At 45.8% G+C, this 25,987-nt stretch overlaps 1 protein-coding gene across 1 annotated transcript in view; it reads left to right on the plus strand.

The window, feature by feature from the left end:
- PARD3B (par-3 family cell polarity regulator beta) overlaps positions 1–25,649 on the plus strand; it is an 838,084-nt gene extending 812,435 nt beyond the window's left edge. Inside the window, exon 23 of the mRNA XM_006759450.2 lies at positions 22,430–25,649. Coding sequence (XP_006759513.1) covers positions 22,430–22,787 — 358 coding nt within the window. The 3' untranslated portion in view covers positions 22,788–25,649. The remainder of the gene's footprint in view (positions 1–22,429) is intronic.
- The last annotated feature ends 338 nt before the right edge of the window (positions 25,650–25,987 follow it).

A 25,987-nucleotide genomic window follows, 5' to 3' on the forward strand; every position in this document is an offset into this window, starting at 1 on the left:
GCCTGGAGCTGTCGGGCGGGTCAGCATCTGCAGGCTGGGAGTAATTGATAGCCCAGCTCTCCTAACAGCTGCAACAACAAGGCTGGACATGGAAACACGTTTCCTTACACGGATTCCAGTGTCCACAAGAAAAGTGGGGAGACACCAGGGCCCTGCCTCTTCAGCCTTTAGTACGGGAAGTAAGAAGCCTGCGTTCTCTCTCCCCTGGTATTTCAGGAGCGGCTCTGTACTCGGTATTCAGGAGTGTGGGGGTCTCTTGCAGAAAGCAAGCCTAATCAGCACTGTTGATCAGAAGTATCACCCTTCAGGCCACAGTAGATTTCAGCGCTCGAGTAAATCCACACCGTTTCTCCATCAGAAGCCCATGTGGGTGAAACAGAGGGCCCGGCACTGGTTTCTGAGCTCTAGGAAGGCTCCTTGGACAAGGTGGGCAAATTCAAACTGCAGAAGCCGGACCCATTGTTTCCGGGACAGGAAAGGTTCTCTCCAAACGAGCGGCTGCTTTCGTCGTGTGTGTTTATTTGCAGTATCAGTGAGTTCATGATTTACCCACCTTGACGAATCCTCTGTCTTGGGTCTTCATGCCCCTTTGTGTCTGCTCTTTATTTACGACGATCGCTGCCTATTCTTGAATGGCAACGCTATTGTCATAAATCTCCACAAAGAGCCAATTCCCAGTTCAAGTTATTGCAGCAGAATACGGGGAAGACAGTTTAAAAACACACATTGATTGTCCTCTTTTATAACCTCCGTGACGGGCTCAGCTCTGAGCTTCTTCCATCTTGACTGGACTGCGGCTCACCCTAATGTCAACTTACATTATGTTCCTTTATGTGGAAGGCAATTCTCCATTATGCTTTTCTCTGTTGGTGCCTAATAGCCAAGGAGGGTTGATGAGAGATTACTGAAGAATTTTCTTCACCTACAATATTTCAGCTCGTATGATTCCTCTTTCTTTCTTTCTCTTTCTCCCTTTCTTTTTTTCTTTCTTTCTTTCTTTCTTTCTCTCTTTCTTTCTTCCTTCTTTTTAAAGGTACAGTGGAAAATATTCTGTTTCCTATTATTAACCTTTATACATAGACTGGAGATATTCATGAAAATATATTTTTTTAGGTGTTTGGTGCAAGCACAAAAAATGATTTAGATTTTACAATTTTATAAACTTTAAGTCAAAATTTCCCTCTCCTTGCCTCCTTGCCTTTTACCTGCTGCCCAGTAACTGGAGACAGATTGGCGCTGGAGGGGACTAGCCTGGAGTGGGAGTTTTCTGTTGTTCGGGGGGATTTGCGGGTTCTCAGTCTGGGCCAGGTGTCCCTGCACTTGATTATTTTTTAAATGTTTTTCACAAGTTGTAAACATTTACACCACATACATGGCGGAGATTTCCAGTTTCCCATTCTGCATGGAAGGAGCTAACAAGTGAAAAGCTGAACAGACTGAAAATCAGCAAGTGTTCTCGGTCCCATAGAGAGGTGAAGACACAGCAAGCCGCTGTCCCCGAGACAGGAGAGCTGGTCCCGGGGTCACCCCAGCAGAGACTATGGCAGAACCCCTGTGGGAACCAGTTCTAGGGGAGGAGACCCTGCGTGTAGTCGTGGATTGCTGGAGGCTCAGTGGGGACAACGCTGAGTTAAAGACTCTAGGGCAGTGGTTCTCAATCTGTGGGTCCCAACCCCTTTGGGGGTCGAACGACCCTTTCACAGGGGTCACCTAAGACCATCCTGCGTATCAGATATTTACATTACGATTCATAACAGTAACAACATTACAGTTATGAAGTAGCAACGAAAATAATTTTATGGTTGGGTCACAACATGAGGAACTGTATTTGAAGGGCCAGAAGGTTGAGAACCACTGCTCTAGGGGGACCCAGTCATGGGCGCTCCCACAGTCTTAGGACATTGACCTCCAAGAGCTCAAACAGATTCTCACAGAAAATACTGAGAAAATGCCCTTGAGCTTGCAGCACAGGAGAGAAAATGGGCCATCTTGAACTTGAACTTGAACCAGAGCACTGTTCTCAGCAAGGCCTGCCCTCCGGGAACTAGCTAACCAGCCTAACCTGCTGGGGGCTTTATCAGGGCCTAAATGGCCTGGGGAAGGGAAACACCCACTCCAACTGGCTCTGGCCTTCCATACGGAGAGGGAAGGACCAGACTCCAGCCCACTCTGCCATCTGTCCCCTCTGTGTGGGGAGAGAAAACTTGTGTGAACATTGTGTGGCTCACATTTCAGAGGCACAGACTCCCTGAAGGACTGAGACCTGGTCACAGTACTGTGCAATGCTTCTCCATCACACCCCCCGCCCCCATGATCAAATGCCTATTTATAGCAGTTATTTACCCAGTACATTATGTCCACCTTTCAAGAAAAAACAAGAAACCATATTAAAAGAAAACGATTGGAAAGATGGAGCAAACATTAGAACCATACAAGGCAGGGATGTTGGAATTATCAGACCAGGAATTTAAAACAACTATGATAATATGCTAAGGGCTTCAGTGAATAAAGTAGAGAGCACACAAGAACAGATGGGCAATGTAAGCAGAGAGATGGAAATCCTAAATAAGAACCAAGTACACGGTGCCTGTTGTAAGGCGAAGCTCTTTGTCTGTTTCAAATGTCTGAGTACGATCTGCGTTGTAAATTTCTTAAGCCATTCCTCCAAGAAGCCCAGAGCCGTGAGCTTCTACACAAACACATCTACTTCCATCCTGTGGTCTCAAGAAGAAAGTCCTACATTCACAACCACAGTTGACCAGAAGACTCACACTAGTATCTTGTGGGGTCTAGTCTAAGGTGCTGATATAGAAATCAGAGATCTCAAAGAGTCAGTGGTGGTTTTCAAATGAGCCACTGCATCATGAAAAATCATAGAAGTCACTTGTCAAGAAGAAGATGTTTATTCTTTCTAATTGTTTTCATTTCTTTATAAACCACAATTACATCTGGGGTATAGATTTTGTTTTATTTAGTGTTTTCATGAAAAGGGTACTTAATTGAAAAGAATTCACAATCAGCACTAGAATAGATGCGACTTATATTTGGTGGTTGATATCACGCTGTCTATATTTCGTCCAATGTTCTGAATAATAATACCACAGCCATCAGAACTAGTTTATCCTCTTCTCTAAATTTCTGACATGTAAGAAATCCTTCAATTATTGGGAGCTCCTGGCACCTCGTTGTATTGGCATTGACTTTAATTTCTCTCTGTGGGTTTCTCTTTTTCTAATGTACGATTGAGTGCCCCTTAACGACAGGGATACATTCTAGGCAATTAGGAATTTTGTCAGTGTGCGAACATCATAGAGTGCACTTACAGCAACCTAGATGGTGTAGCCTACTGTACACCTAGGCTGTGTGGTATAGACTATGGCTCCTAGGCTACAAGCCTGTACAGCATGTTACTGTGCAAAACAACACAAGATTCAATCAAGCACAAGAAAAAATTATGCAGTCCAGAGATGCAGTAACCAGGAGATGTATGAGGCTGCTGCCAGCATCCTATTTTATAGCAAACATTTTTTATATAAGTAGAAAGAACAGACTCTGAAATTTTGATGAAAAGAATAATTTAGTAAATGCATAAGCCATAGTCATGTATTACCATTATCAAGTATTCTGTACTACCCATAATTGTATGTGCTATACTTTTATAGGACTGGTAGCACAGTAGGTTTGTTTACACCAACATTGTCACAGACACATGAATAATGTGTGTGCTATGGCATCGCAGTGGCTACAATGTCACTAGGTGATAGGAATTTTTCAGCTGCATTATAATCGTATGGGACCACTGTAGTATATGCGATCTGCCGTTGACCAAACTGTCGTTACATGGTGCATGGCTGTAGGGGGAGCTGCTGAGGGAAACTTCTGTTTTAGATGAGCACTCCGGACTGGGCTATTCCTGTTGGTTTTTTGTTTTTCATTGGTTTGGATTGTTAGAATCTTTTTCTACCATAGACCCTAGCCAGGACAAATGGTGGGAAAATATACAGAATTGCTAGTCTTTATCAAATGGGAAATATTTACTGTGCTCCGTTTCTTTTCCCGATTTCTCTTCCTCTCTCTTTTCCAGCCTTCATTTATAGCCAAGCTTTGCAAAGAGCAGCAGACCCACTAGGAGTGGGATGAGAATGGAAGTGGACTTCAGAGATGGAAAGCAACGGCGATAGGCTCCTTAAGAAGCAGGGTCTTGTCTTGCCACCACTGTAGCCTCAGCCTTGCCTAGCACGTGGCACATAGTAGGCATTCAACTAAATTTTAAGGCAGAAAAAGAAAGGAAGGCAAAACCCAGGAAGGAATATGCAGCCAGCTGAGGAGGGAAAGTGCAGACATTTCACGGTCCAAGTGCAGGAAGGACAGTTTTCTACTTTCAATCAGATGGAGTTTGAGTGGATCAGATGGGGTTTGGTTTGTATTAAATCAGACGGGGTTTGGTTTGTATTAAATTTTGTTGGTTTTCTAATTAAGTTGTGAGAATCCTTTCATTGAAAGCAAATTTTTTTTTGGTTCTATTCTTTTTTAGTTGTATTTCTGTCATTTGGAAAAAGGATTTCTGCATAAAGCATTTCTCAGTGCACAGTCGTTGAGATGACTTGGCATGTTTTTCCAAATTTCAGTTTTGAATAGTTTGTATATGTCTCCCAGAAAATTATTTCCAAAACTCAAATTTTTTCATTTTTGTTATCCATCCAGACCTTAATTTTTTAGATGCATTCAGCATTTTTTTCAAGCATTAGTGATTGGAGTTTTTCCAGACAAGTAATGCATTTTGTAAGTGTGGGATTTTCTTTTGTGTCTTCTGTGGAGCTGGGGCATGCTCAGTTTAAGAGCTGGTAAAGAAAAAGGAGAATGGAACAGAGTAAAAAAAGTCCCCCATACCCTTGATTCTGGTGGTGGCTCATATGTGTACATGTGTAAAATCTCATGGAACTAAATACTTCCAATGGACACATTTCATGCATGTAAATTATACCTTGGTAAATTTTGAAGAAGAAGAAGAAGGAAAAGAAGGGGGAGGAGGAGGAGGAGGGGGAGGAGGAGGAGAGAGGAGAGGCCCATTTTTATCTGGACTTTACTTCCAGGCCACGTCCTGGCAGAGCTTGAACGCTCCAGAAATCTTCAATGCCTTCATGGTCCCTGGTGAACTCCAGCTCCCTGAGAGCCCTGGATGCCCTGGCTTGTACTCACTGCACTTTCAGAAGCGCAGGGGAGAACCCAAGCAAGTCTGGCTGCCTTGTGCTGCTCCCGGAAAAACAGGTTTCCATGTTCTTAGGCCATGGAACAGTCTGTTTGCCATTCAAATAAACATCATGAGCCTCATTACTCCTTTTATGAAATCAGTGTGCCGCAGGATGAGGTTACAGTCTCATAAAAGGCCGGCTCTCCAGACCTCTTTTTCAAAGCAGCTCCAGACCCAGTCCCATCTCCAATGCGCTATGTGAACAGACACACAGCAGAGATGAGGATAGTAGAGGCTGCATGTGTCTGTGGCCGGAAGGGAGAGGCGCAAGCTGAAAGAGACGGGAAGTCACTGGTGGCTTCTCTTTGATTTACGCCCTTGAGGTCTAAGCAGGCAGGAACTTTCCCGGCAGACTTTATATTTATGCAACTAATTACTACTTATTTGCAAACTCTCATTGTTGTCACCTGTTGGATAATTGCTAGAGGACCAGGGTGTGGAATTATTCACTTTTTTTGCAAATAGATTAACATAATTGCATATGTAGTTATGAAAGTTAGTTATTGGCACAGGCAGCTAGGCCTCAAGGAAGTTTCTCAAGGACTAAAAATCCATTGGGTACCCCTCCATGCTCCATGCCTCTTCTCTTTCCCCACCCGCTGCCCTCTTATCTCAGTTCAAAGAGGGAATTATTCTTGGCCTTTTGCTTTTTGCCTTCTCTGCCCTGGAGATGTTGGAACCTGGGCCACGCTGTGGCCACGTGAGCTGCCTTGAAGCTCCTCTCTCCCCAGGTGGTTTCTAAAGTGGATGGCCATCTGTCCTCTCTGAGAATGTTATCCTCTGGAACCTGTGTTTATACCATCAGGTTTGCTGCTCCACACAATAACGATAGGTAAGCATAATTGGTCTCCCTCTACATTAGTCACATAGTGAGGTGTATCAAATACAGGGCAAAAATCTCCTGGCAAACATAACTGAAGAAAAGTCCCAGGGCGGACTTATCTTCAGGCTCAGCGACCTAGCAACCATTAGGAGAAGCCATTAGGACTTGGCTCCCTTCTCTCCATCTCTTGACTCTGGTGTATTGGCTCCATTCTCGGGCGAACTCTCCTGCCCTGGGTTTGAGATGGGTGCCCACAGCACCAGGCCTTTCTCCTATCTTTTTAGCCACTTGAGCAAAAGAGGCCTTCTCTCATTTCAACGGGTCCAACAAAAGTCCTAGAATTGTCTCAGGCCACTGTGATGGGGTTGTGTACTTAGGCATAAATAATCACTGTGCCTGGGACTGGGGAGGAGAAAGGGGTGGAAGGTTCTGATGGGTAGGCCCGGGTCACATTCCACCTGTGGAGTCATGGGTAGAGTCACTTCAGCTGAACGACATGAACTGAGAGTGGAATCATTCCAACGTGGACTGAATCCCCAAAGAATAGGATAGTACACCTGGGAAAGATGGGGCAGATGCTAGGCAGAAAGAACAGCACCTTTCTCCTGCCCCAGCCCTGATGACAAGGCAAGAAGGAGAAAGATAGAATCATGGACGAAGGGGAAAGTGAAGATCTTATTGAACACTCATAAAAAGCAGAATGAGTGCCAAACCCTAAAAAATGATCTGTCAGACGAACGCTCCAAAACTGCTTTCTATTTCTGGGTCTGATTGTCATCTGACCCACAGGCTTCGAGAATGTTTCCTCCAGTAAATGCAATGCAGTGCTTGATTCGTCCAGATAGTTCCACATAAAAGAGAAAGACTAGAGATGGGGATAATATGTCTCTTTTGAGAGCATGCATCATGGACTCTTGGCTGCTCCCCAACTTCCTATGGGTTTGGATGTATGCATCATGCTCCCTTCATAGCTACACACGCAGTTGTGTTTGTCTTTCTCTGAGAATGTGAACAATCCTCCAGTGATTCCTCCACAATTCCCAGGAGGTGGCATCACAGTGGACACACTGATACATAGCAATTAGTCTTAAAGAATGTAACTGAGACTGCACCAAAAACAGAGTGTACATGTTAGTATACCTTGTACAGTTTTTTTTTTATGAACATAGTCTATAAGTATTGGGAAAGTGGTAATAACTTGCCTCAGACCCATCTGGAAGAAGCAGACTTTTAGAATAGAAAAGGGCCTCTGGACATACTTGAATATTTGTAAGACTAAGAAAAGCAAGTAAGACATTATGGAATCAGGAATAAGCAATAAAAGTTTGGAGCAGGAAGAAAAACAATAACAATAATCATAGCCAGTCTTTATCAAACACTTATCATGCCCAGGCAGCCACTGGGCTAAGTGAGTTACAGATATTCTAATTTAACCCTCCTCACTACTCAGTGAGGCAGGTAAGTGTTACTCTCCCAATTTTACGGATGAGGAAACTGAGTCTATAGAGGACAGCAGCTTTCCTAAGTCACGGGTCCATTAAATGGAAGCCAAGAACTGTTTGCGCCTAATTCCGCTGCTATTTCATCTCACTTCTTAATGTTTGTAGTGGGGTCTGTACTGATGGTTAAGATTGCTGCTCTGCTCAAAGTTGGCTGAGACCTAAATAGAGGCACACCCAGAAGTAGAAAAGGGGAGCAGGAGAGGCCCCCGCAGAAGCAGACAAGAGAAGAAATCTGATGTTGAGGCCTTCAGAGACAAAGAAGTCCATCCAGTTTAAACAAAAACCCAGGATCCCAACAGGCAGAGAGGAACACAGCTTCTTATCAAAGACTAAAGACAAAGAGGTTCTGTTAGCACCAGGAAGGTCCAGCAGCAAATGAAGACACCCAGCCTTGGGTATTAAGATTCAGGGCTAGGACTTCATTTCCTTGAAGGAGTTTAATGGATAGGGCAGAAGCTCAGGCCTGGAGAAAGTGGAGAGGTAATGCTAATACTACCTTATAATAGAGGAAGGCGTTGTCAGTTACACAGTGCTTTTCCACACAATCTTCTCCCAACAACCCTATGAGTTTGGCATTATAGTCCCCACATTTGAGTGAAGAAAGTGAACATGAAAATTTCTTACTCAAAGCCAGTGGCAAAGCCAGAACTTAAACCCAGGAGTTTTGACCCTAAGCCTAGGACTCCTGTTTACCATAGTGCAGCTGAGCCAACCATGACAACAGAAACTCATCAACTGGAGCTGGTGTCCGAGATGGGAGCGTGGTCACTAGGCAACAAGAAAGATGCCAGTTGGTGGGGGAGAAAGGTCCATGGCTAGAACTCAAATGAGAAGTTTTGTGTGTTTTCCTCAGTTGGCCAATGTAAGTCCCACTAAGTTTAAAGAAAAGAGGACTCCTGTTCCCATCAGGGATCTAGCATTCATTTCATAAGTATGATTTCAAGTGCCTTCCATGTGCCAGGCACCGGGAAGTCAGTGGTGAAGCAGTAACAATCCTTCCATTGCAAAGCTCATAGTTGATTGGGGGACACATGAGAAAACAGACAATTAAAGACAGTGGTCAACAGTTCCTCAGAGACAGAGCTTTTCCCTAAGCAAGTATAACGTCTGCACTTCATGGAAGATTTTCCATGATCTTATATAATTTCACCATATAAATTTAAACCAATTATGACTTAATCTTCGAATGTTACTCACATTGCTCAGTAGGTTCATAAGAAGGGCATCTGACTCAGAAATGGGGACCAGGAAGAACCTTTCTTGGCCTCTGAGCTTTTCTACCCAGTACCCTGCCGTTTTTCAACTGCCTCGTGTATAGGGTCATCATCTCTCACCATCCCCTTCTCTCCACTTGCCCATCTCCAACTCTTCTTCAACACTTTCTTACTGTTGAAGACTGTGTGGAAGGACTATTACTGCTTCACTGTTGACTTCCCTCATCCAAACCCTGACCTCGAGCAGGAATCCATGGCACTTAGCACTGAGCATATGTGCCCTGGCTTGTTTGGCATCGCCTTTTTTGTCTACCAGGCTAGGTGGTAAGTCTTTGGGGTAGGCATTGGGGTGCCTACCTTTTCATAAGCGCTTGATATTTCGGGGATCATTTAGCAGAGGCCCCAACCAAGGAGTGAGATGGCCCTCTAGGCTAGGTCAACATTAGGAGTTGCATCCATCCAGATTTAAGCTACAGTACAGAGGAAAGATAAGAGGATTATTTTTAAGTAAGCTTTTAGCTTCTAAAAGCAGCTCTGATTACCTATCCCCAACAAGTGAATGGTTCCCTGAAGCCATTTCTTTCTACTGGAAGCAGCACCCAGAGAAGAACAAGTGCATCTAACTGTAGTTATGTTCCCCATCTTGATTCTCTGTGTTATTATTTTTCTAAGTGGTGGGGATAAAAGGTAATTAACAGTTTAATCCATTTTTGTTGTTGTTGTTGTTGCCACTGTTTCTAAACCTCAACTCAGTGTGTTGCACGCTTACAAATGACTCTAAGATTGTTAAAACTCTGAGGAGGATTTTTCAGCTTCTGGTTTTGCCAAATTGTACTTCACTAAACTTCACTTAATCAACTAAGTAGAGAATTCCCCGATGGGATGTTAGGGGAGGATAAGTATGTAGTAAATAAAACGATTAAGGGGCTAGTTCACACCTCATCAAATTGCTTAACCACCTGATAACAGTTAACTACATACATTCCTCATAAAATGCATGGGGCAGGGAGGCAAATTAGGATCCAGTTTTTCTGAAGTGGGACACGTACCCTTGAACTGAGGTCTGGCATTACTCTGCCGTGGGCTGGATTAAACTTGCACAGTATCACCTTGTTGGTCAGGAAGGTATCTACATAATGCCTCTCAGTGGGGAGAGCAAGGTCAGATCCAGAAATCCCATTAGGGAAGGCAAGTTTCCCTTCATAATTGCAACCTTTGAGTCATGGGAGTAATATAAGATCTTAGGATCTTCTTACCCCACTTTTCCTCCAGTGCACTTTCACCCATACCATGGCCTTCTCTCTTATGAGAAGAAAAGCACATATTACTTTACAGATGGAGAAACCAAGGCACAGATAAGGAAAGAAGTCCAGCCTGGTGACCTGGCAGAGGTCAGGCTGAAACGCAGCAGTGTGACCTGAGGTCCATGTGGACTAGAGCCTGTGTGGTTTCCTGGACTTGAAATCGTAACCCCCACCCCAGTGACACATTGGGGCAACCTATTCATTTTCCAGGGTTGAAGATAAGGCCTGAGACAGTGAAATGACTTCTCTGAAACCCCCCAAGGACGGGGTCCCTTCTCCATTCTGCAGCTCTCCCTAACACAGAGCCATTTACAGAGACTTCATTTTTTAAGATGTAAAGGTGATCAAGGATAGTGGTAGAAATTTCAGTCATTTCCCACGGCACGTTCCCTCTTCAAAGTGAGCAGTTTGGATAGCATGCACCTATACATAGAGGATGTAAACGGAGTACAATGATGCAGAAATCTAGTGGGTGACATTTATTCCCATGGGGCAGGGGCTGCACCCCTAAGTGGCTATGGGGGCAGGTCAGGGCTGTCAGGAGAGAAGCAGGCAGAAGGACACCCTAAGGAGGGCTATGTCCCTGCCTCCAGGGGGTGGGGGAGGGCAGCTCCCACTGTTACCACCTTAAAAGAAAGTAAGGCCTGTGTTTAAAGGAAAACAGAAAAGCTGCATTTTTTTATGTGAAAGCCCTCAATGTTTAAATGTCAGCAACTACCTGAAAGAAATGCTAAACATCACGTAAGCCTATATACTGTGACTCTATGTGTGTATATCCAGAGGGGCCTACACGTGGCAACCTCTGTTAGAGGATTTCCCACACTCTGTTAGAGGATTTCTCGCCCACTGATGTGGAGTGGGACGCATAGGTAGGGGTCATGGCTCTCGGTCATAAATTTTGAATTTGTTTACAGATTTGTTTACTTGCTCATTCTAGATCTTTGGACAATCACCTTAACCTCCATATAAAATATACGGTATTATTTTTTTAAGTGATGGTGGCTTCAAATTCAACAAGTATTGAGGAGTTTTGTGAAGTTGGTCTTTTTGTTTGTTTATTGCTGTTTCTTAGTCAGTTCTCATCACAACCCTGCAAGGGGAGGAAAGGCAGGAGCAATATCCCCATTTTACAGATGAGGTCACTGAGGCTCAGAAAGAGTTAGGTCACCTGGATCATAAGTCCATGAAATGCCTTGTTCAGTTCAAGCCCAGTCTAGTGCCTCTGAGCCCCACACTCCCCCCCACTATGCAGAGGTGCACCCCAAGATCCCTCAAGACCGGAAACCCTAGAGCACCTTGAGGTCCTCAGGGAGGCCTAGGCCACATCTCTCCTGAAGTTCAAGGGCATGCTGGCATGGGGAAAATGGTAAATGTGTTTTATTTAGTAATTAGGGGCCCAGTGCACGAATTTGTGCACCTTGAATGGAACTGTGGGCTGCAAGGCTGCAGTGGACCCAGGGGCAGGTCTCAGACCATCCTCCATGCCCCACCTGGCCCCTTCTGCCATGGCCCCTGGTCCCTTGCCTGCTGGCAGACCCACTCCTGCTGCCACCACTCCCATGCACTGACAGAGCCAGTCCCACTCCCACCTGCTGACATCTCAGAGTGATTGGAGCCAGTGCCAGCAGCGAGTGCAAGCTGCATCTGCTGCCCTGATTGCCCCTCAAGAGCAGGGGGAGGTGGAGAAGTCCTCAGGGGTGATTAGGGCCGGCAGTCACCACTTGCATCCGCTGACAGTGCCAAGTGATCGGGACCAGTGCTGGGCGCCAGCAGTGGGTGCTAGCGGCGGCTCTGGCAGTGGCTCCGGCGCTGGTAGCAGGTGCGAGCACCAGGCAGGACTGCAGAACACAGGAGCAAAGGATTTTCAGTAACCACCAGAGGCTCCCCCTTATGACAGCTACCAGCGCCCCACCTTGGTCTGGTGCCCCTGCTCACCTGCTCTACCATCCCGCCACGGCTGATGCCCACCATGTTCCACGCCTGCCTCCTGGTGGTCAGCACATGTCATAGCTACTGGTTGTTCAGTTGTTAGGTTGTTCGGTTGTTCTGCTATTTGGTCTATTTGCATATTAGGATTTTATATAGAAAGATGGCTCCATTTTAAATCACTTCAGCATTTACTTTTAATTAATCCCTTTAAATTAGATGCCTCGCACTGATAAATATTTGCTTTTCTATGATAAGCTTTTTTTTAAATTATTAAAGCTTCAGCTACGTGACTGATTTTAAGAATCAAGATTCCACTGTGCTGATAGTAGAATTCATGGATAAAATGGGAAAACCATCTCATTATTGGTACACATGCCGGCACCAAACATGACCGAGAGCAAGGCAACACTCAAACAGAAGCGAGCGTGGCTGTGCAGTGCTCTCTGAATTGCTCAAGGAATGAGTCAATAAATCAGTGAATTAGAGAAAAAATGGAGGATGGAATAACATCTGAAGGAGCTCACTCATAACAACAGCTTGTCTTGCTGCATCTTTTTTAAAAGCACTTATCAGTGGCTCCGGACCCACACATTCGTTTGCTAAAGGGAGTGGAGGCGGGGGCATAGGAGAGGGTAACTGCACAAGAACCTTGGGGACAAAGAGAAGAAGAAGGAATGATGAGAGGCATTTCATAGTGCCAATCAGTTTGAGCTATAACAAGCCTTGATTTGCTAACTGCTCAATTTTACCAGCATCAAAGGCAAGATGGAACCCGGGGAGGCTGGGCTGACAGTCGGGCTATATTACAACAGAAGGAGAAAGGACAAAGAATGCTCTAATTTCCATAAAAGGAGATTGGAAAGTAACAGGTTTGTAGTGATAATAATAACCAGCCTTTACCAGCCGTGTAATGAGCAGCCACAGGATGAAGAGACCAAGGCAGGACCGGGCAGCTCAGTACCTAAGACGCTCTTAATAACTTTTATTATTTGTTGAAAATCACTTTAACAATATAGTTCAGTCACCTTGGTGCTATAACCCCATTTCATCGGCAGAGAATGAAAGCTGAATAGAATGCGATGGTTTTTAGAGTCCATCTTGCTGATGCTGTCTCCAAAGGGTTCTGCCGAATAATGAGAGGGATTCTGGGTAGAAGGGCTGAGTGGGGCCAGAAGCTGAGCCTTGTGTGCCCACCAGCACCAGCCTGGGCCTTTGGGACCTGCTTAGCACAGACAGATGAGGTTCAGGAATTACTCTCCAGACTTTGGTGAACATTATCATGAGGTGCTTCAGTTCCACATTGAAAGCGATACAGAGCCCAGCTGGCGTGGCTCAGTGGTTGAGCATCGACCTATGAACCAGGAGGTCACGGTTAGATTCCTGGTCAGGGCACATGCCTGGGTTGCGAGCTCGATCCCCAGTGTGGGATGTGCAGGAGGCAGCCAATCAATGATTCTCCCTCATCATTTCTCTCTCTCCCTCTCGCTTCTTGTATTAGGTGGTGGAAATGGAGACTGGACCCATTGCCTTGGCGCTGGGTGTCAGGGAGGTTGTTAGAGTAGAGACCTCCAAAACACACCCATCATGAGTGTGGCTGAAGCAATTATCAACAGCCACTGTGCCTCCTTCAGTGTGCCCCCTCCCATTGAGGGCGGGACCAGGAAGCTCATGCCACTATTGAGAGAAGGATGAGGAAGGTTCTTTCCACAGGAAACCTGCTTGGAGATGAAATCAAGTCAGCATCTGAGGTGCTGGTGTCAAAACCCTTCCCACCCAAAAGTCTGGAAACCCAGCACCCATTTTCACATTGGTCCCCGTCTATTTCTCTTTTGGCTCCCTTGTAAATTAAATACTAATACCAGCACGCTCATTTCTTAAGGCAGCAAGTAAACCCAGAGGTTTATGAAGTACGTGACATCAACCTCACCTAGTCTTACAAGTTTGCGAGAAAAGGTTACCTGATGATAATAAAAATAAAAAGGTTTATGGCAGATCTCATATTCAGACACAAGCAAAAAACTTGCCGGTTGTCAGGATTTACATTTGAGAGTATCATATCCCCCCAAAAAGTAAACGCTCACACAGTCCCCAAAAGATAAGTGAGCTCCCCTGGCTTTACAAACTGCGCCACGTTTTCACTTGAGAGTAAGTGCAACGCACTCGAAATTGCTTCCGAGTTGGTGGCCACGGGCTTGACGGTTACAGAATTCAACTGCCTTCAGCCTGGTGTTGTCCAATTGCTGTCTTGTGAAGCTGGCCCCTTGTGCGGCCTGCCTGTCCACTAGCCCTGGTCTGCTCTTGCCTGTCCAGTTGAAGAGGGATTTGAAGGCTGTAAGGCCACGGCAGTGAGGGTGGACAGCCAAGAATATTTAAGAGAGCGTTTTCTGGAACCCAGTTTCTGGCTGGAGTGGGGGTGACAGAGGGAGCCTAGGTTGCTGGTTTGGCTCCTGTGGAGTGTGTCATGCTGGTAGGGCAGCAGCTCTGGGGAGGGATGGTGGCTTCATTTTGTTCCTGTGAGGTTGCAGGTCTTCCAGAACCTCCGTGTGGAGCCATCCCCACAGGGAGGTCATTCACGTCGCTCTCCTGCTCCAGATCCTACTGCATAAAAATCACATCCTGACTCCCCCACTTGCTGCCAACAGGCACATTGCGAGCAGGTGACAAGCAAGAGAGATCAGAGGCTGCATGGTCGAGCTTAGTGGCCGTGTGTGTGACCTCCCAGTCGGTTGGCCGGGGCTTGATTCTGAGCCCTGCTACTTCCTGAGTGACCTTGGTCACCTTACTTCATCTCCCTGTCTTTCTCATCTGCACACCTGGGATGATCATAGTGCCTCTCTTGTACCGCTGTTGTGAGGACCAAGCATGTTACTATGGAGAAAATGCTTAGGATGGAACTGGCTGCTGTGGGCCCTTGGGAAAGAGCCGCTGTGCGTGGCAACCATCAAACCTTGGCAAGTCTAAGTCCAGCTTTAGAGGTTTGTTCCTGAGCACATGAGCTAGAGTAGCAGAACTCTTCCCAGCATGGCTATTTCTGCTTCCGAATTACAGAGTAAGAGAACTGCCGTGGTAGCGTGCACTCGGGTCTTAATGAAATTATGGTGTGAAAGCCCTTCCGGGACACACACACACACACACACAAAGGTGGGCATATATGTAAGACTCGTTCACTGCGGTGCTTGCCCTCGGTGAAGAGGGGTTCTGATGATCTAATACCATAGGTATTTCTATCAAAATCCTCCGATTGCCCAGGCATAGAAACTAATGGCAGAGGAACGGGGGCAGATAAAGATGTGGCTGCTCTATGATCTCTGAATACCTTTGAATAAGGCATAGGCATATCTTATCCATCAATTGTATGTATTACTCTAAAAATAAATAAAGCCTAAATTCATCAGGGAAAAACAGCCCTCGCGAACAGTGTGTTTTCTCCTAGAATGTTCTGTCCGCAGGCAGTGACCTGGGCAGACAACGTGCAGGGCTTCTAAGGAGCAGGCAAACCATCTTTAGAATTCAGGACCCTACGCTCTTGAACCTGTTGGTCCTCCAAGTCTGACCTTGAAGTTGAACCGTCATCTCTTGCATGACAATTCGATAAAATCTTCAGCGTTTAGAATTGACATTCCAGGACTACTGGAGAGAGGCGGGGGGGGGATTTTAGTGGCCTAACAAGTTATGATTTGTTACTTTGGTTGCCATTCTCTTATTTTATTTTTGTTTTTTAATTCTCACCCGAGGATATTTTTTCATTGATTTCCAGAGAAACTGGAAGAGAGAGGGAAATATCCATGTGAGAGAAACACATCAATTGGTTGCCTCCTGCACACACCCCGGCCAGGGTCAGGGCCGGGGAGGAGCCTGCAACTGAAGTATGTGCCTTTGACTGAAATCAAACCTGGGACCTTTGGGTCCACAGCCTGACACGCTATCCACTGAGCCACACCGGCTAGGGTGTTGCCATGCTCTTTAAATAAAGTATCTTCTAAGGTTAAAAAGACCATGGGATAAGTACATGCAGTATCACTCAATGGATTTCAGGGCTTTTGGGGGGCCACTCACAGCAGTTTGAGCTTTCTAAGTTTCCTTCTCTCTCTATAGTCTCATGTTACTCCTTTTAGTTCTCCTCAGCACCCACTTTAAAAATCTCACTCCCCCTCATAAAGAAAATTATTTTAGCAGGACTATTTTAAGGGAATACCTCCCACTGTCTGATAGGATGAAACCTTCTTAAGGGCCATTTTCCAGGCAATATCTGCTAACGGGTTATCTAGGGTCTCATAGTAATTACACATGAAGTCTGTTAATAATTGAATTCTTATTTGTGGTTACTGCTGTCAAACATGACAGAAGAAATTAAATGTGAGTGACCAAAACTCTAAAACTGTCTTAAAGTGCCTCAGAAATGTCCTCTGAGCGCTCAGTCACTCTCATCCCTCTCTCATTTTCTTTGCAAACATTTCCTTGGTGCTAACAAGGGCTAAAGGCATCTGCTGATAAATCTCTTCCCACTCCAGTTCTTAGCAAAGAGCGAGAGTCCGGTCCTCATAACACCATGGGATATGTGAGTGATGAATGCGGCTTTTCTTTCTGAAATCATCTCTGCCACATAGGCCATGAAATGATCACTGTATTTTACGATTCTGTAAAATCTGCAGAAATCATAGCTGTGTCATGGACAGTGCGGAGGGCTCTGCTAATCCCGGCAGCCACAGTCACGCCTGGTGGAGGAGGAGCGCCTGTCACTGGAAATCTGACAGGGAAGGAATTTCCAAACAGACTGAAAGCATCTCTGGCCACAAAGCGTGGGGGACTCACGCGCCTACAAGAATACTGTTTGTGCTGATCCTTTTTTAGCTTTGCCACGTGTGTGGAAGAATCAGAGAGGAAGGCACCAACATCAGCTCCCCACTAAGTAACCTACACGTGGACTTTCTGCCAAGGGGTACAAGGATCTCTCTTAACACCAGCAGTTTTACATCATGTTACCTCCTCTCATTTGAACCCCAAATTTGGTCACAGTCAATTATTGCCACAAAAGGAAATCCATACAGGCTGCCTTTGTTTTGCAATGATTCTCGTGGGTGGTATTTTACAGAAATTAAGAGGAACAGGATTCTGCCCTTTGGGAGCTTTTCCTTGTGGCTTTCACACGTTCTACTGTGTATCTTATTTTCACACCTGCTAAACTCCGGCTCAGCCCTAGATATTTCTCCCCTGTTACTCTTCAACTTCCCCTGTCCTTCCTCCTAAAGGGAGCTCATTGGATGGATGAAGTGGCGGTTCTTAAACATAGGCCTGATACACATAGGTGAATCATGATCGGCTATTTATTGCAAAGAGTTGTCACTTTTGATAATGTTGCTCCCACTCACTTGAATGTCCTTGTGTTTTTGTTTCGTTTTGTTGAGTGGGAGGGAAGGGCATTCAGTTCCAGCAGGAGGTAGAGAAGTTCACATAGTCCTAGCCTCTGCCTCTGTTGTGGTTCATATGAAGGTCACCCATCATGTGTGTTCTGGTGGAGAAAAGCTGGGAAGCTCTGTGACAGAGGGGAACTGGCCATGACCTCTACCTCTGGAAGGTGTTTATCTATCCTCAAGCCCAGGTACCTGGAACTGTGGTGCTTGCACCTGGTTTTCACCTTTGACGTGGTCTCCCTAAGACCTTTTATTTGAGACCATGGGTACTGTAGTTTTTAAACGTTTACAATAAGATGTTCCTAGATTGTTGTGTTCTGACAGTAATAAAGAAAATGTCTTTGCTAGACCATCATAGAAATAGTCCTTAAATGATTCTTGACTCACCAATTAGTCATGTTAAACTTACTGGTAAGTCAAGGCAATTAAATTCGAGTCCAAGATTTATTAAGCACCTACTATGTTTCAAGTGCCATGCAAGACAACAGAGATAAGAAAGTATACTTTTGTTCTTGGCAAAGAAGGCAAACATAATAATCTGTGCCCTGATCAACTTTATAGTCATTCTGAGGTGGACACAATCAAACTTTTTTTTTCAGCCCACTGCCCGCCTCTCTCCATGCCTCCCTTTTGAAAAATTAGGGAGTAGTCTTGCCTCAGCCATTGTAGTGGCTGGATCTCAATGAGAGTCCACTTTCTCTTTTTATTCCTCCACCCAGCTATCCACTCACAGCCCCTAAACACACCTGACCCTCTGTAGTTATTGGGGATGTTAGTGGGTTTTCTCTTTATGTTAAATGCCCTTGAACACATTCACTAGACCTTAATGGAGCTCTTATGATGTGCAAAGGCCAGTGGCAAGCTCTGCGGGAGATACTAGACATATGAGGCTCAGTTCCTTCCTTCAGGATGCTTGCGCTCCAGGCCAGTAGATAAACTAGGCCCAGGGAGGGGAAAGATGATGAGGTGAGAATCATTAGCTGTAGTAAGTTCAGAAGAAAGAGGTGTTCTTTGCATTTGAGGGAGAAGAGGAGGCGAAATGCAAGGAGAGATGGGACGATTCAAAATAGCTCATACCCCTTCATCTATCCCAGTAAGTATAGTAAGTATGGCTATCTCATCCCTCACTAAAATGCTTTTCCAGTGGCCAAAACCGGTTTGGCTCAGTGGGATAGAGCGTCGGCCTGCAGACTGAGGGTCCCAGGTTCGATTCCGGTCAAGGGCATGTACCTCGGTTGCGGGCACATCCCCAGTAGGAGATGTGCAGGAGGCGGCTGATCGATGTTTCTCTCCCATCGATGTTTCTAACTCTCTATCTCTCACTCCCTTCCTCTCTTTAAAAAATCAATAAAATATATTAAAAAAAAATGCTTTTCCAGTGACTCAGTTCACCCAATACTGAGCCCTTTCCCAGTACAGGATTGTCTTACAAATATGGGAGCGTACCTTCCATCCTGCCGTAAGTTGAAGACTTGGTACCCAGGGGCTGGCTCTCTGACCCACGTTGCCTCTGAGATTCAGCCCCTTCTTTGTTTAAGGAAAAGTAGTGACATACCAAAATGGCAAAAGGGGGGAACCTCATATAAAGAAAGTGATCCTTATTGTTTCTTCACATGTCTGTATCATATAGCTTTCTCACATTTAGACTTAAAGGTCAACTTTCATTATTGCATGCATCTATGTGATTGACAACCGTATGTCTGAGATAGTTCCTGTGAGTTTTCAGAGCAAAATCTGAATCCTTTTGGCCTCAACAATGAGCCTAAGCAAAACTAAAATAAAAAAGTAAATAGTGGAAACTTAAAAATATAGATATTTTCATGGCAACTTCCCCCAAAGAATTGTATTATAAAGAAAGCAAACATAGGCTTGTTTCTCTTCCCTTAAGTAAATATGTTTCCTGGGTGAGATTTTCAATGGGAAATTGATTTTAAGAAAAAAAATAACACCCACAGATGAAGCTCAGGAGGTCACATGGAAAATGAGGGGCCTGGAAGTTCTGATACATCTTCTGTTTGGACTCTTTTTTGCGTCAGCATCTTCAGAGGAAGCTGCGGCCGGGTTCCTCAGAGTCACCTCACAGCACTGGTCACTGGGATATGCATTTCTTAGGCCTCGGAATGGGTTGGTTTCTGTGCTGCCCTGCAAATACAAAATTTCACCCAAATAAAGGCACGATGAAAAGGGAAACGCAAGATTAACAAGGCTAAAATTTCAGCTCCGTTTTCTTCTACTCTTTTCCTTTCAAATTCCTTGTTAATAAGGAGGGCTTTTTTTTCTGTTTAAAAATCATTCACACACATGCGTGTGTGTGTGTGTGTGTGTGTGCGCGCATTATTCAGAAGCACTTCTCTGTTGTTCTGGAGAAAGTCTGTAGAAAATGCTTGCTTTTGAGCAAAAAGTTATTATCAACAACAGCCACTCCCCTCCCCCCAATAAACAAGACAAATCCTCCTAGCTCCCTTTGAACCTTAAACGGTGTTTTTATAGGCCAGCCCATTGTTTTCCTTCTCTCTGAAAAATGGAAAGCCATAACTGTTGTGATGAGTTCTACAGAGTAAGACGCTTTCCACGATTTCATTTCTTGACAAAGAACAGCTACCTTACTCGGTCTCTGCCACATGTGAGCACACTCCCAGGCATAGAGCCTGCGCTTGGAGGAACAGCATCTTGAACTCTGCCCCTCTGCCATGGGGACCCCGCCCTTGCCCTGAGAGGTGGAGGAGCCGCAGGGGCGAGGTGTGGGGAAAGAGATAGCAACTGTCCCCATGGGCACTGCCCTGGTGGCTCTCGGGGTGGCTTCTGCCCTGTCGCCACTTGATCTGGGTTTTCTCTCCAAAAGTAAAAAAAAGTAAAATTAAAAAACAAGGCGTGCCTGTCTTTTATAACGTTCTGTTTTAAGAGAGAAACCTCCAGGGAGAGAACAGGACCCTAAAAGTCGGAGGCCTGGAATTCCTCCTTTCTCTCTTTCCATTTTAAACAGGAAGCATCCAGGCTAAGAGGGCCCGCAGGGAGCGCCGGCTGTGTGTTCATTTTAAAGCAGATAATGTTTGTGTGTTGCAAATGTCAGTGATTTATCCCACGGGCTTAAAATGAGTGCAGAAAAACCACATGTTTCACTTCATGCGGAGAAAAGCTCCAGTAGATTTGGAGGGAAGGCACAGGTTAAGGATTTTTTTTTTTAAGTTTTTCAGAAATCTCCAACATGAACCCCAGGAAATAGAAATGAGCGTGGGGGGGAGGGGGGGGGACGGCGAGGGCCTTCAAAATATTTTATGATAAAAGATAAAATGAATGCTGGAAGTTTCCTAAATCAGAAATAAAATTCTCAGGGAGAGGGGAGAAATCCTGGTCCCTCATTTCCCCTGGCTGGGGTGACAGGCGCGATCGTGCCCGATTTGTCACGGGCGATTTAAAACAGAGCGAAGCGCACGGCACTGAATCATCGCCGTTGACGTTATAATAACTTGTACGTAAACAATTTAATTTTTTTATCTGAAAACTCTCACGGACTAAATTACCCCGTGCTCGACGGCCTATCTGTCATTGTTATACATAGCCAAATTAAGACGCCAAGACGTGGAGAGAGAATCCTATTGTTCATCTTTATAAATGCGCTCACGTGCTGCTTGGCACCTGCTCGGAGCCGGCGCTGGTCAAGCCTGCGTGGATCTGAGGGGCTTGCAAAGCTGGGTTCGCACCAGCCTGCAGATGACAGCGTGATCCTGGCCCGCATGACGGGGTTTGATTAGCCACAGACTCTGTTCTCACAGCGCCGCCATTGCTTGCAAGGGTTCAACCAGCCTGTACGCTGATGTTGGAGAGCTTTTCATTCATTATGATTGCTGCTGTTTTCCTTTAAAAATATGTTAAGAGGGGGGGAGGGGGAAAAGCGAGGAGGATCTGGGGCGATGGTGGTGTTCATGCGCACGGAAGGTTTGTGGGAGTTAAGAGCATCTGTTTAGCCCCGGCCTGGGTAAGATGTGGTCATGTGTTTGGAGACAGGTTGCTTCTGGGATGGCAAGTGGATCAGAAGAAGCTTGTTGTCTTAGCGAGGACCCAGGCGGGTCGCTTTCTGTTAGCGTTTGTTCTCGCCTGGGGCCTTCCTGCGTGCCTCCCGGGTACGCTGTGTAACCAACCTACAGCTGGTTTGGCTTTTCCCGCGCTGCTACCGGCCTGGCGCTTTTCGGCTTTGCTGGCAGATTGCTTTCATCAAGGTTCCAGGGGAGCAGTTCCCAGCTCTGGGTTAGGACCTCTTCTGGGAATTGGAGAGAGGGGAGGGTACACTAATCCCCACCGGGAGGTGGCAGAAGACCCAAGAGAAAGACCAAGACGGTGGCCATGTAAAGAGCACCAAAGACTGAGAAGTGAGGGTGAGCCATGGAGCCTAACGGCTCCGAGGAACCTGGATGTTTCTGCCATCATGGGACTGGCTTCAAGCAGGCAGAGAAGGAGAGGGTGGAATGTTCACAGCCTTAGAGAGCCCAGCTCTGCCTTGTTTAGGAAACTAGTTGGCCGCTAGGATCAAGGCCAGCCTAAGAGGATTTAAACAAGAAGAAGCATATTTCTCTCTCATGTACCAACCTGAGTGTACGCAGTCCTGGCTGATCTGATGGCTCTGAGGTGTCAGGGAGCCAGGCTCCTGCCTTCCTCAGCCCATGGCTTTCACCTTGTGGTCTGCAATGGCCACTCCAATGGCCACCAGGAAGGAGACAGGGAAGAGGAAGGTTCCTTCTCTTCTGTTTAAGGGTGCAGTCACTTCTGCGCACCTCCCATTGCCACACCCACCTGTTCTCCTAAATCCTGGGGGAAGTTCCAGCCTCGGGGTGGTGACAGTGGGGTCTGGTACACAGGCTTGTCTAAAGCTTACATACAAGGGGCTCTTCATTGCCGCTTGGCTTGTCGGAACCTCTATGGTGCACACGTGGGGAATGTGTCTTCAACGGGGCAGCCAGCCAAGTAACTACTGACATGTGTCTGCTCTTCTCTTCCCAGGGGAGGACCCGCCGATCCCGCAGACTATCTGACAGCAGCACCCCGAGGGCTCTACAAGGAGAGGGAGCTCCCATACTACCCAGGGCCTCATCCCATGCATCCGCCCAAAGGGAGCTACCCCCGCCCCCCGGACCTGAGGGTCGCAGATCTCCGGTATCCCCAGTACTACCCACCCCCACTAGCTCCCCAGCACAAAGGACCCTTCCGCCAAGATGTCCCGCCCTCACCCCCTCAGCACCACAGAGTGCCAGCCTATCAGGAAATGGGCAGGCCAGGCCCCCGAGGGGGCAGCCCAGACCAGTACCCCTACCGGACCCAGGACCCCCGGCAGAAGAACCCCATGACTGCAGCCGTGTAGCCCAACACCACCAAGCCCAACGCAGCCCAGAAAGGAAGACAGCTAACATCACCCTTCCTCGAGGCCTTCTTCCTGTTAAGACTTGTCCTGCGTACAGGTTAGGTTTTCTGATTGAGAATGTAACACCTGACTGCTAATTAGAGGGAAAAAGAAGGAACAGTAGTTTTTGGAGGGGAAATGTCTGGAGAAAGAGGAAGGATGGGCCATAAAAACAATACTGCCTGATAGTTGAAGTACGTTTAGAACGGTTAACGTCCCTGCGTGGCATTTGAACAAGCAAATCACAGAGAAGGTACCCTCAGCATTGGCAGCGAGAAGCAGCCGCTGCCCTGGATCGTCTCCATTCAGAAGCTAAGCTCCAACCACTGTATTAAGTCGGAGGAGTGGCTGCAAACATGGGCGTCTTAAGTGAGTAGTTTTTCAATGAGAAAGGACACAGCAAGCTTGACTTGTGATCTCCTTGGAACGTTTTCTACCCAGAGGAAGACTGCATCTCTTTACTTGTAGAATTTCTCAGGTTCCTGGTACCATTCATGTGGTATAAGTGTTTCACGTTTCCTCACTTTTGTATAGAAATAAGATGCGAATGCAGTATTAGCGTCCTGGGAGAATGTGCAAAGCTAGTCAGAACTTCCAGAAGGAATCTAATCCAAGGACCACAGTGACCAGGTTGAAATTCCCGTGATCCTCACTTTTCTTCCTCCCATGTCCCAAGCACAATGGCATGGGGACACGTGGTTTCACAGTCACCCGCAGGTCTGCTGCCTGTAATTATTAGAACTGGGGCCTCTGTTTTAAGCCTCCCATTGGAGGACTAGAATGTACTTGAGAAAAAGAGGGCCCATGGACTAGGCCACAGGGGAAGCAATGCCCTGGAGGTGCCAATTCTAGACCCAGTGCCAAACAATGCCATCTGGACCCCGGGGACAAGGAGGGCTGACTGTGGCCTTTGGAGATTGAGAACCAGCAGGTAGTGGATGGTGGTGGCTGACCCGTGTGTGTGTGTGTGTGTGTGTGTGTGTGTGTGTGTGTGTGTGTAAGGGTGTGATTAGCAGTATGGAGAATAAAAGATAAAAATGCTTTCTGGAAAATTTGATGAATAAGGGAATAATAACGGGGTGGGGGAGAAAACAGAAGGGATGGGAAGGGAGAAGACACATAAAACGAGGTCATTCTGTATCTGCTGTATTTCCTTCACAAAAGTCAGGACAAGACCAAGGCCAGGATGGCCAAGTGGGAAGTGAAGGTCTATGTTTTTGAAAAACTGAACCCCACCTCCAAGACCCATCCCAATTGCTTTTCAGCTTTGCAGCTATTTTTCCTTTTTTTTTTTTCAATAGAACGTCTAAAACTTACAACTTGACCCAAATGAGAATGCAAACAAAAGACTGAGCAATGGTCAAACCTGGAGCGGCAGACATACTTTAGGCATTTTCACATTCCTTCTTTATTCCCTCCCCCAAATAAAAATGTCTTGAGTTCAATTTAGAGGTATTTTGGTTGATATATTAGAATACCTCTGACTGATAGGATTTAATAAATTATAGTATTATTGAATATATAGAGTATCCATCTAGCCCAGTTTAGTCTTATTTTTTTAATTTAAAATAGAGTTAAGTTACCAAGAATGATGACTGCTGGTTTTAGATTTAAATGGTGTTACTTACTGGACTTTAAGAGGTATCATTTTCTAAACTACAATTACTTATGGCCCTCTTGAGAATAGACCTTCAAGATTTTTTTTTCCCTCTCTCGTCTCTCTTAAGCCTTTAGATCCTTTGCAATTTGTGCAAAGAGGTTGAGGATCTCCAGCCCTGCTTACCTGGAGTGCAGGTGAGCTATAGGGCTTCCCTGCCCACATGCTGAATGCTGCCTTCCCCTCAATCTAAATAAACCTTCAAGAAGAAAGTGATAAGGTGATGATAATGCAACTTGGTTTGAAGCATTGAAAATCAGCTCTTCAGTATGTCCCATAGTTTAACCAAATGTCTGTGGACTACTGGACATAGACCAGCCAGAAGGCGGCTTCTGGACTAAGGCCAAAACTCACAAGAGGTCACCCAAGGGAAGCAGCATGAAGAGAAATTCTCTGTGCATTGGAGGAGTGGTCCTTGTAGGAAGAAAGCCCGAATTTTCACCCCGTTGCCGCCTTGTGAGCACAATACCCCCTGCAGGCAGGCTCAGGGTAAGTTGCTCCAAGCATGGTTTTGTGTAGTATACACAGTAAAACAGCTGCTAATCCTGAGAGGCAGCCAATGATGTGAAGGTACTATTAAGGTGAACCACAAAATGATTATAGCAGTTTTCTCTTCTTGCCTGAAGCATAACACATGCCCCGTTGACCCTGCCCGAAAGAACCCAACATTATGTGTACGACAGAGGTCCCGTCAAGCCAAGCAACAATTAAGAGCAGCTTGAATGTAAGGTTTATAAATGCCTTTGTACCAACCTTCACCACCCCGAGGTTACAGAACTCTCCAGTATTTAAGGGAACAGGTTGTTTAGAGTATTTAGAAGACCAGGCTATAATCAGTAGGTACCCAGTAGCAGAAAATAGTTCACAGTTTAGGGCCTTGGAGAAACTCAACCATGTGTCTCTTTGAATCTCAGAATGCTAATACCATCACACACACACACACACACACCACAACACACACACACACACACACACACACACAGCGCCCCCAGGAATGATGGCACAGGGAGCTGTAAATCCATCTACATACACCCACCTGACTCGTGATCTGACTGCTGGGTCACTTATGCCTTGAAAATGATGCTTTTGGCTTCAAGTCACTAGATATTTGAAAGGGCTCTGTTTTTGTCCCTTTTTACAGGAGTAGAGAGATGAAAGGGAGAAAACCACTGAAAAATTTTAGATGCAGGAGAATTCAGTCCTCTGCCAGGGAGAGAAACACAATATTTCATTAGCCTGTCGTGTCATTGGCTGTGGTAGTATCACTCTTGGTACAATAATTGCTCCCCCACTATATCAAATCAGTAGATGAAAGGCAAGCTCAAAGGAACATTTACTTAAATCACAATTGAGTAACGAACAAAAATTGGGAAAAAATTACTGTGAAGCTCATTATTCTTGGATTTTTTGGTCTGTATGCATTAAACACAAGCATGGTGAGATCCACAGACCCACGTCACAGCTTCCTGGTAGAAGAGATTTGAGACTTCACTGTAGCTTTATT

The sequence above is a fragment of the Myotis davidii genome, unplaced genomic scaffold, assembly GCF_000327345.1.
Source record: "Myotis davidii unplaced genomic scaffold, ASM32734v1 scaffold394, whole genome shotgun sequence".
Lineage (NCBI taxonomy): Eukaryota > Metazoa > Chordata > Mammalia > Chiroptera > Vespertilionidae > Myotis > Myotis davidii.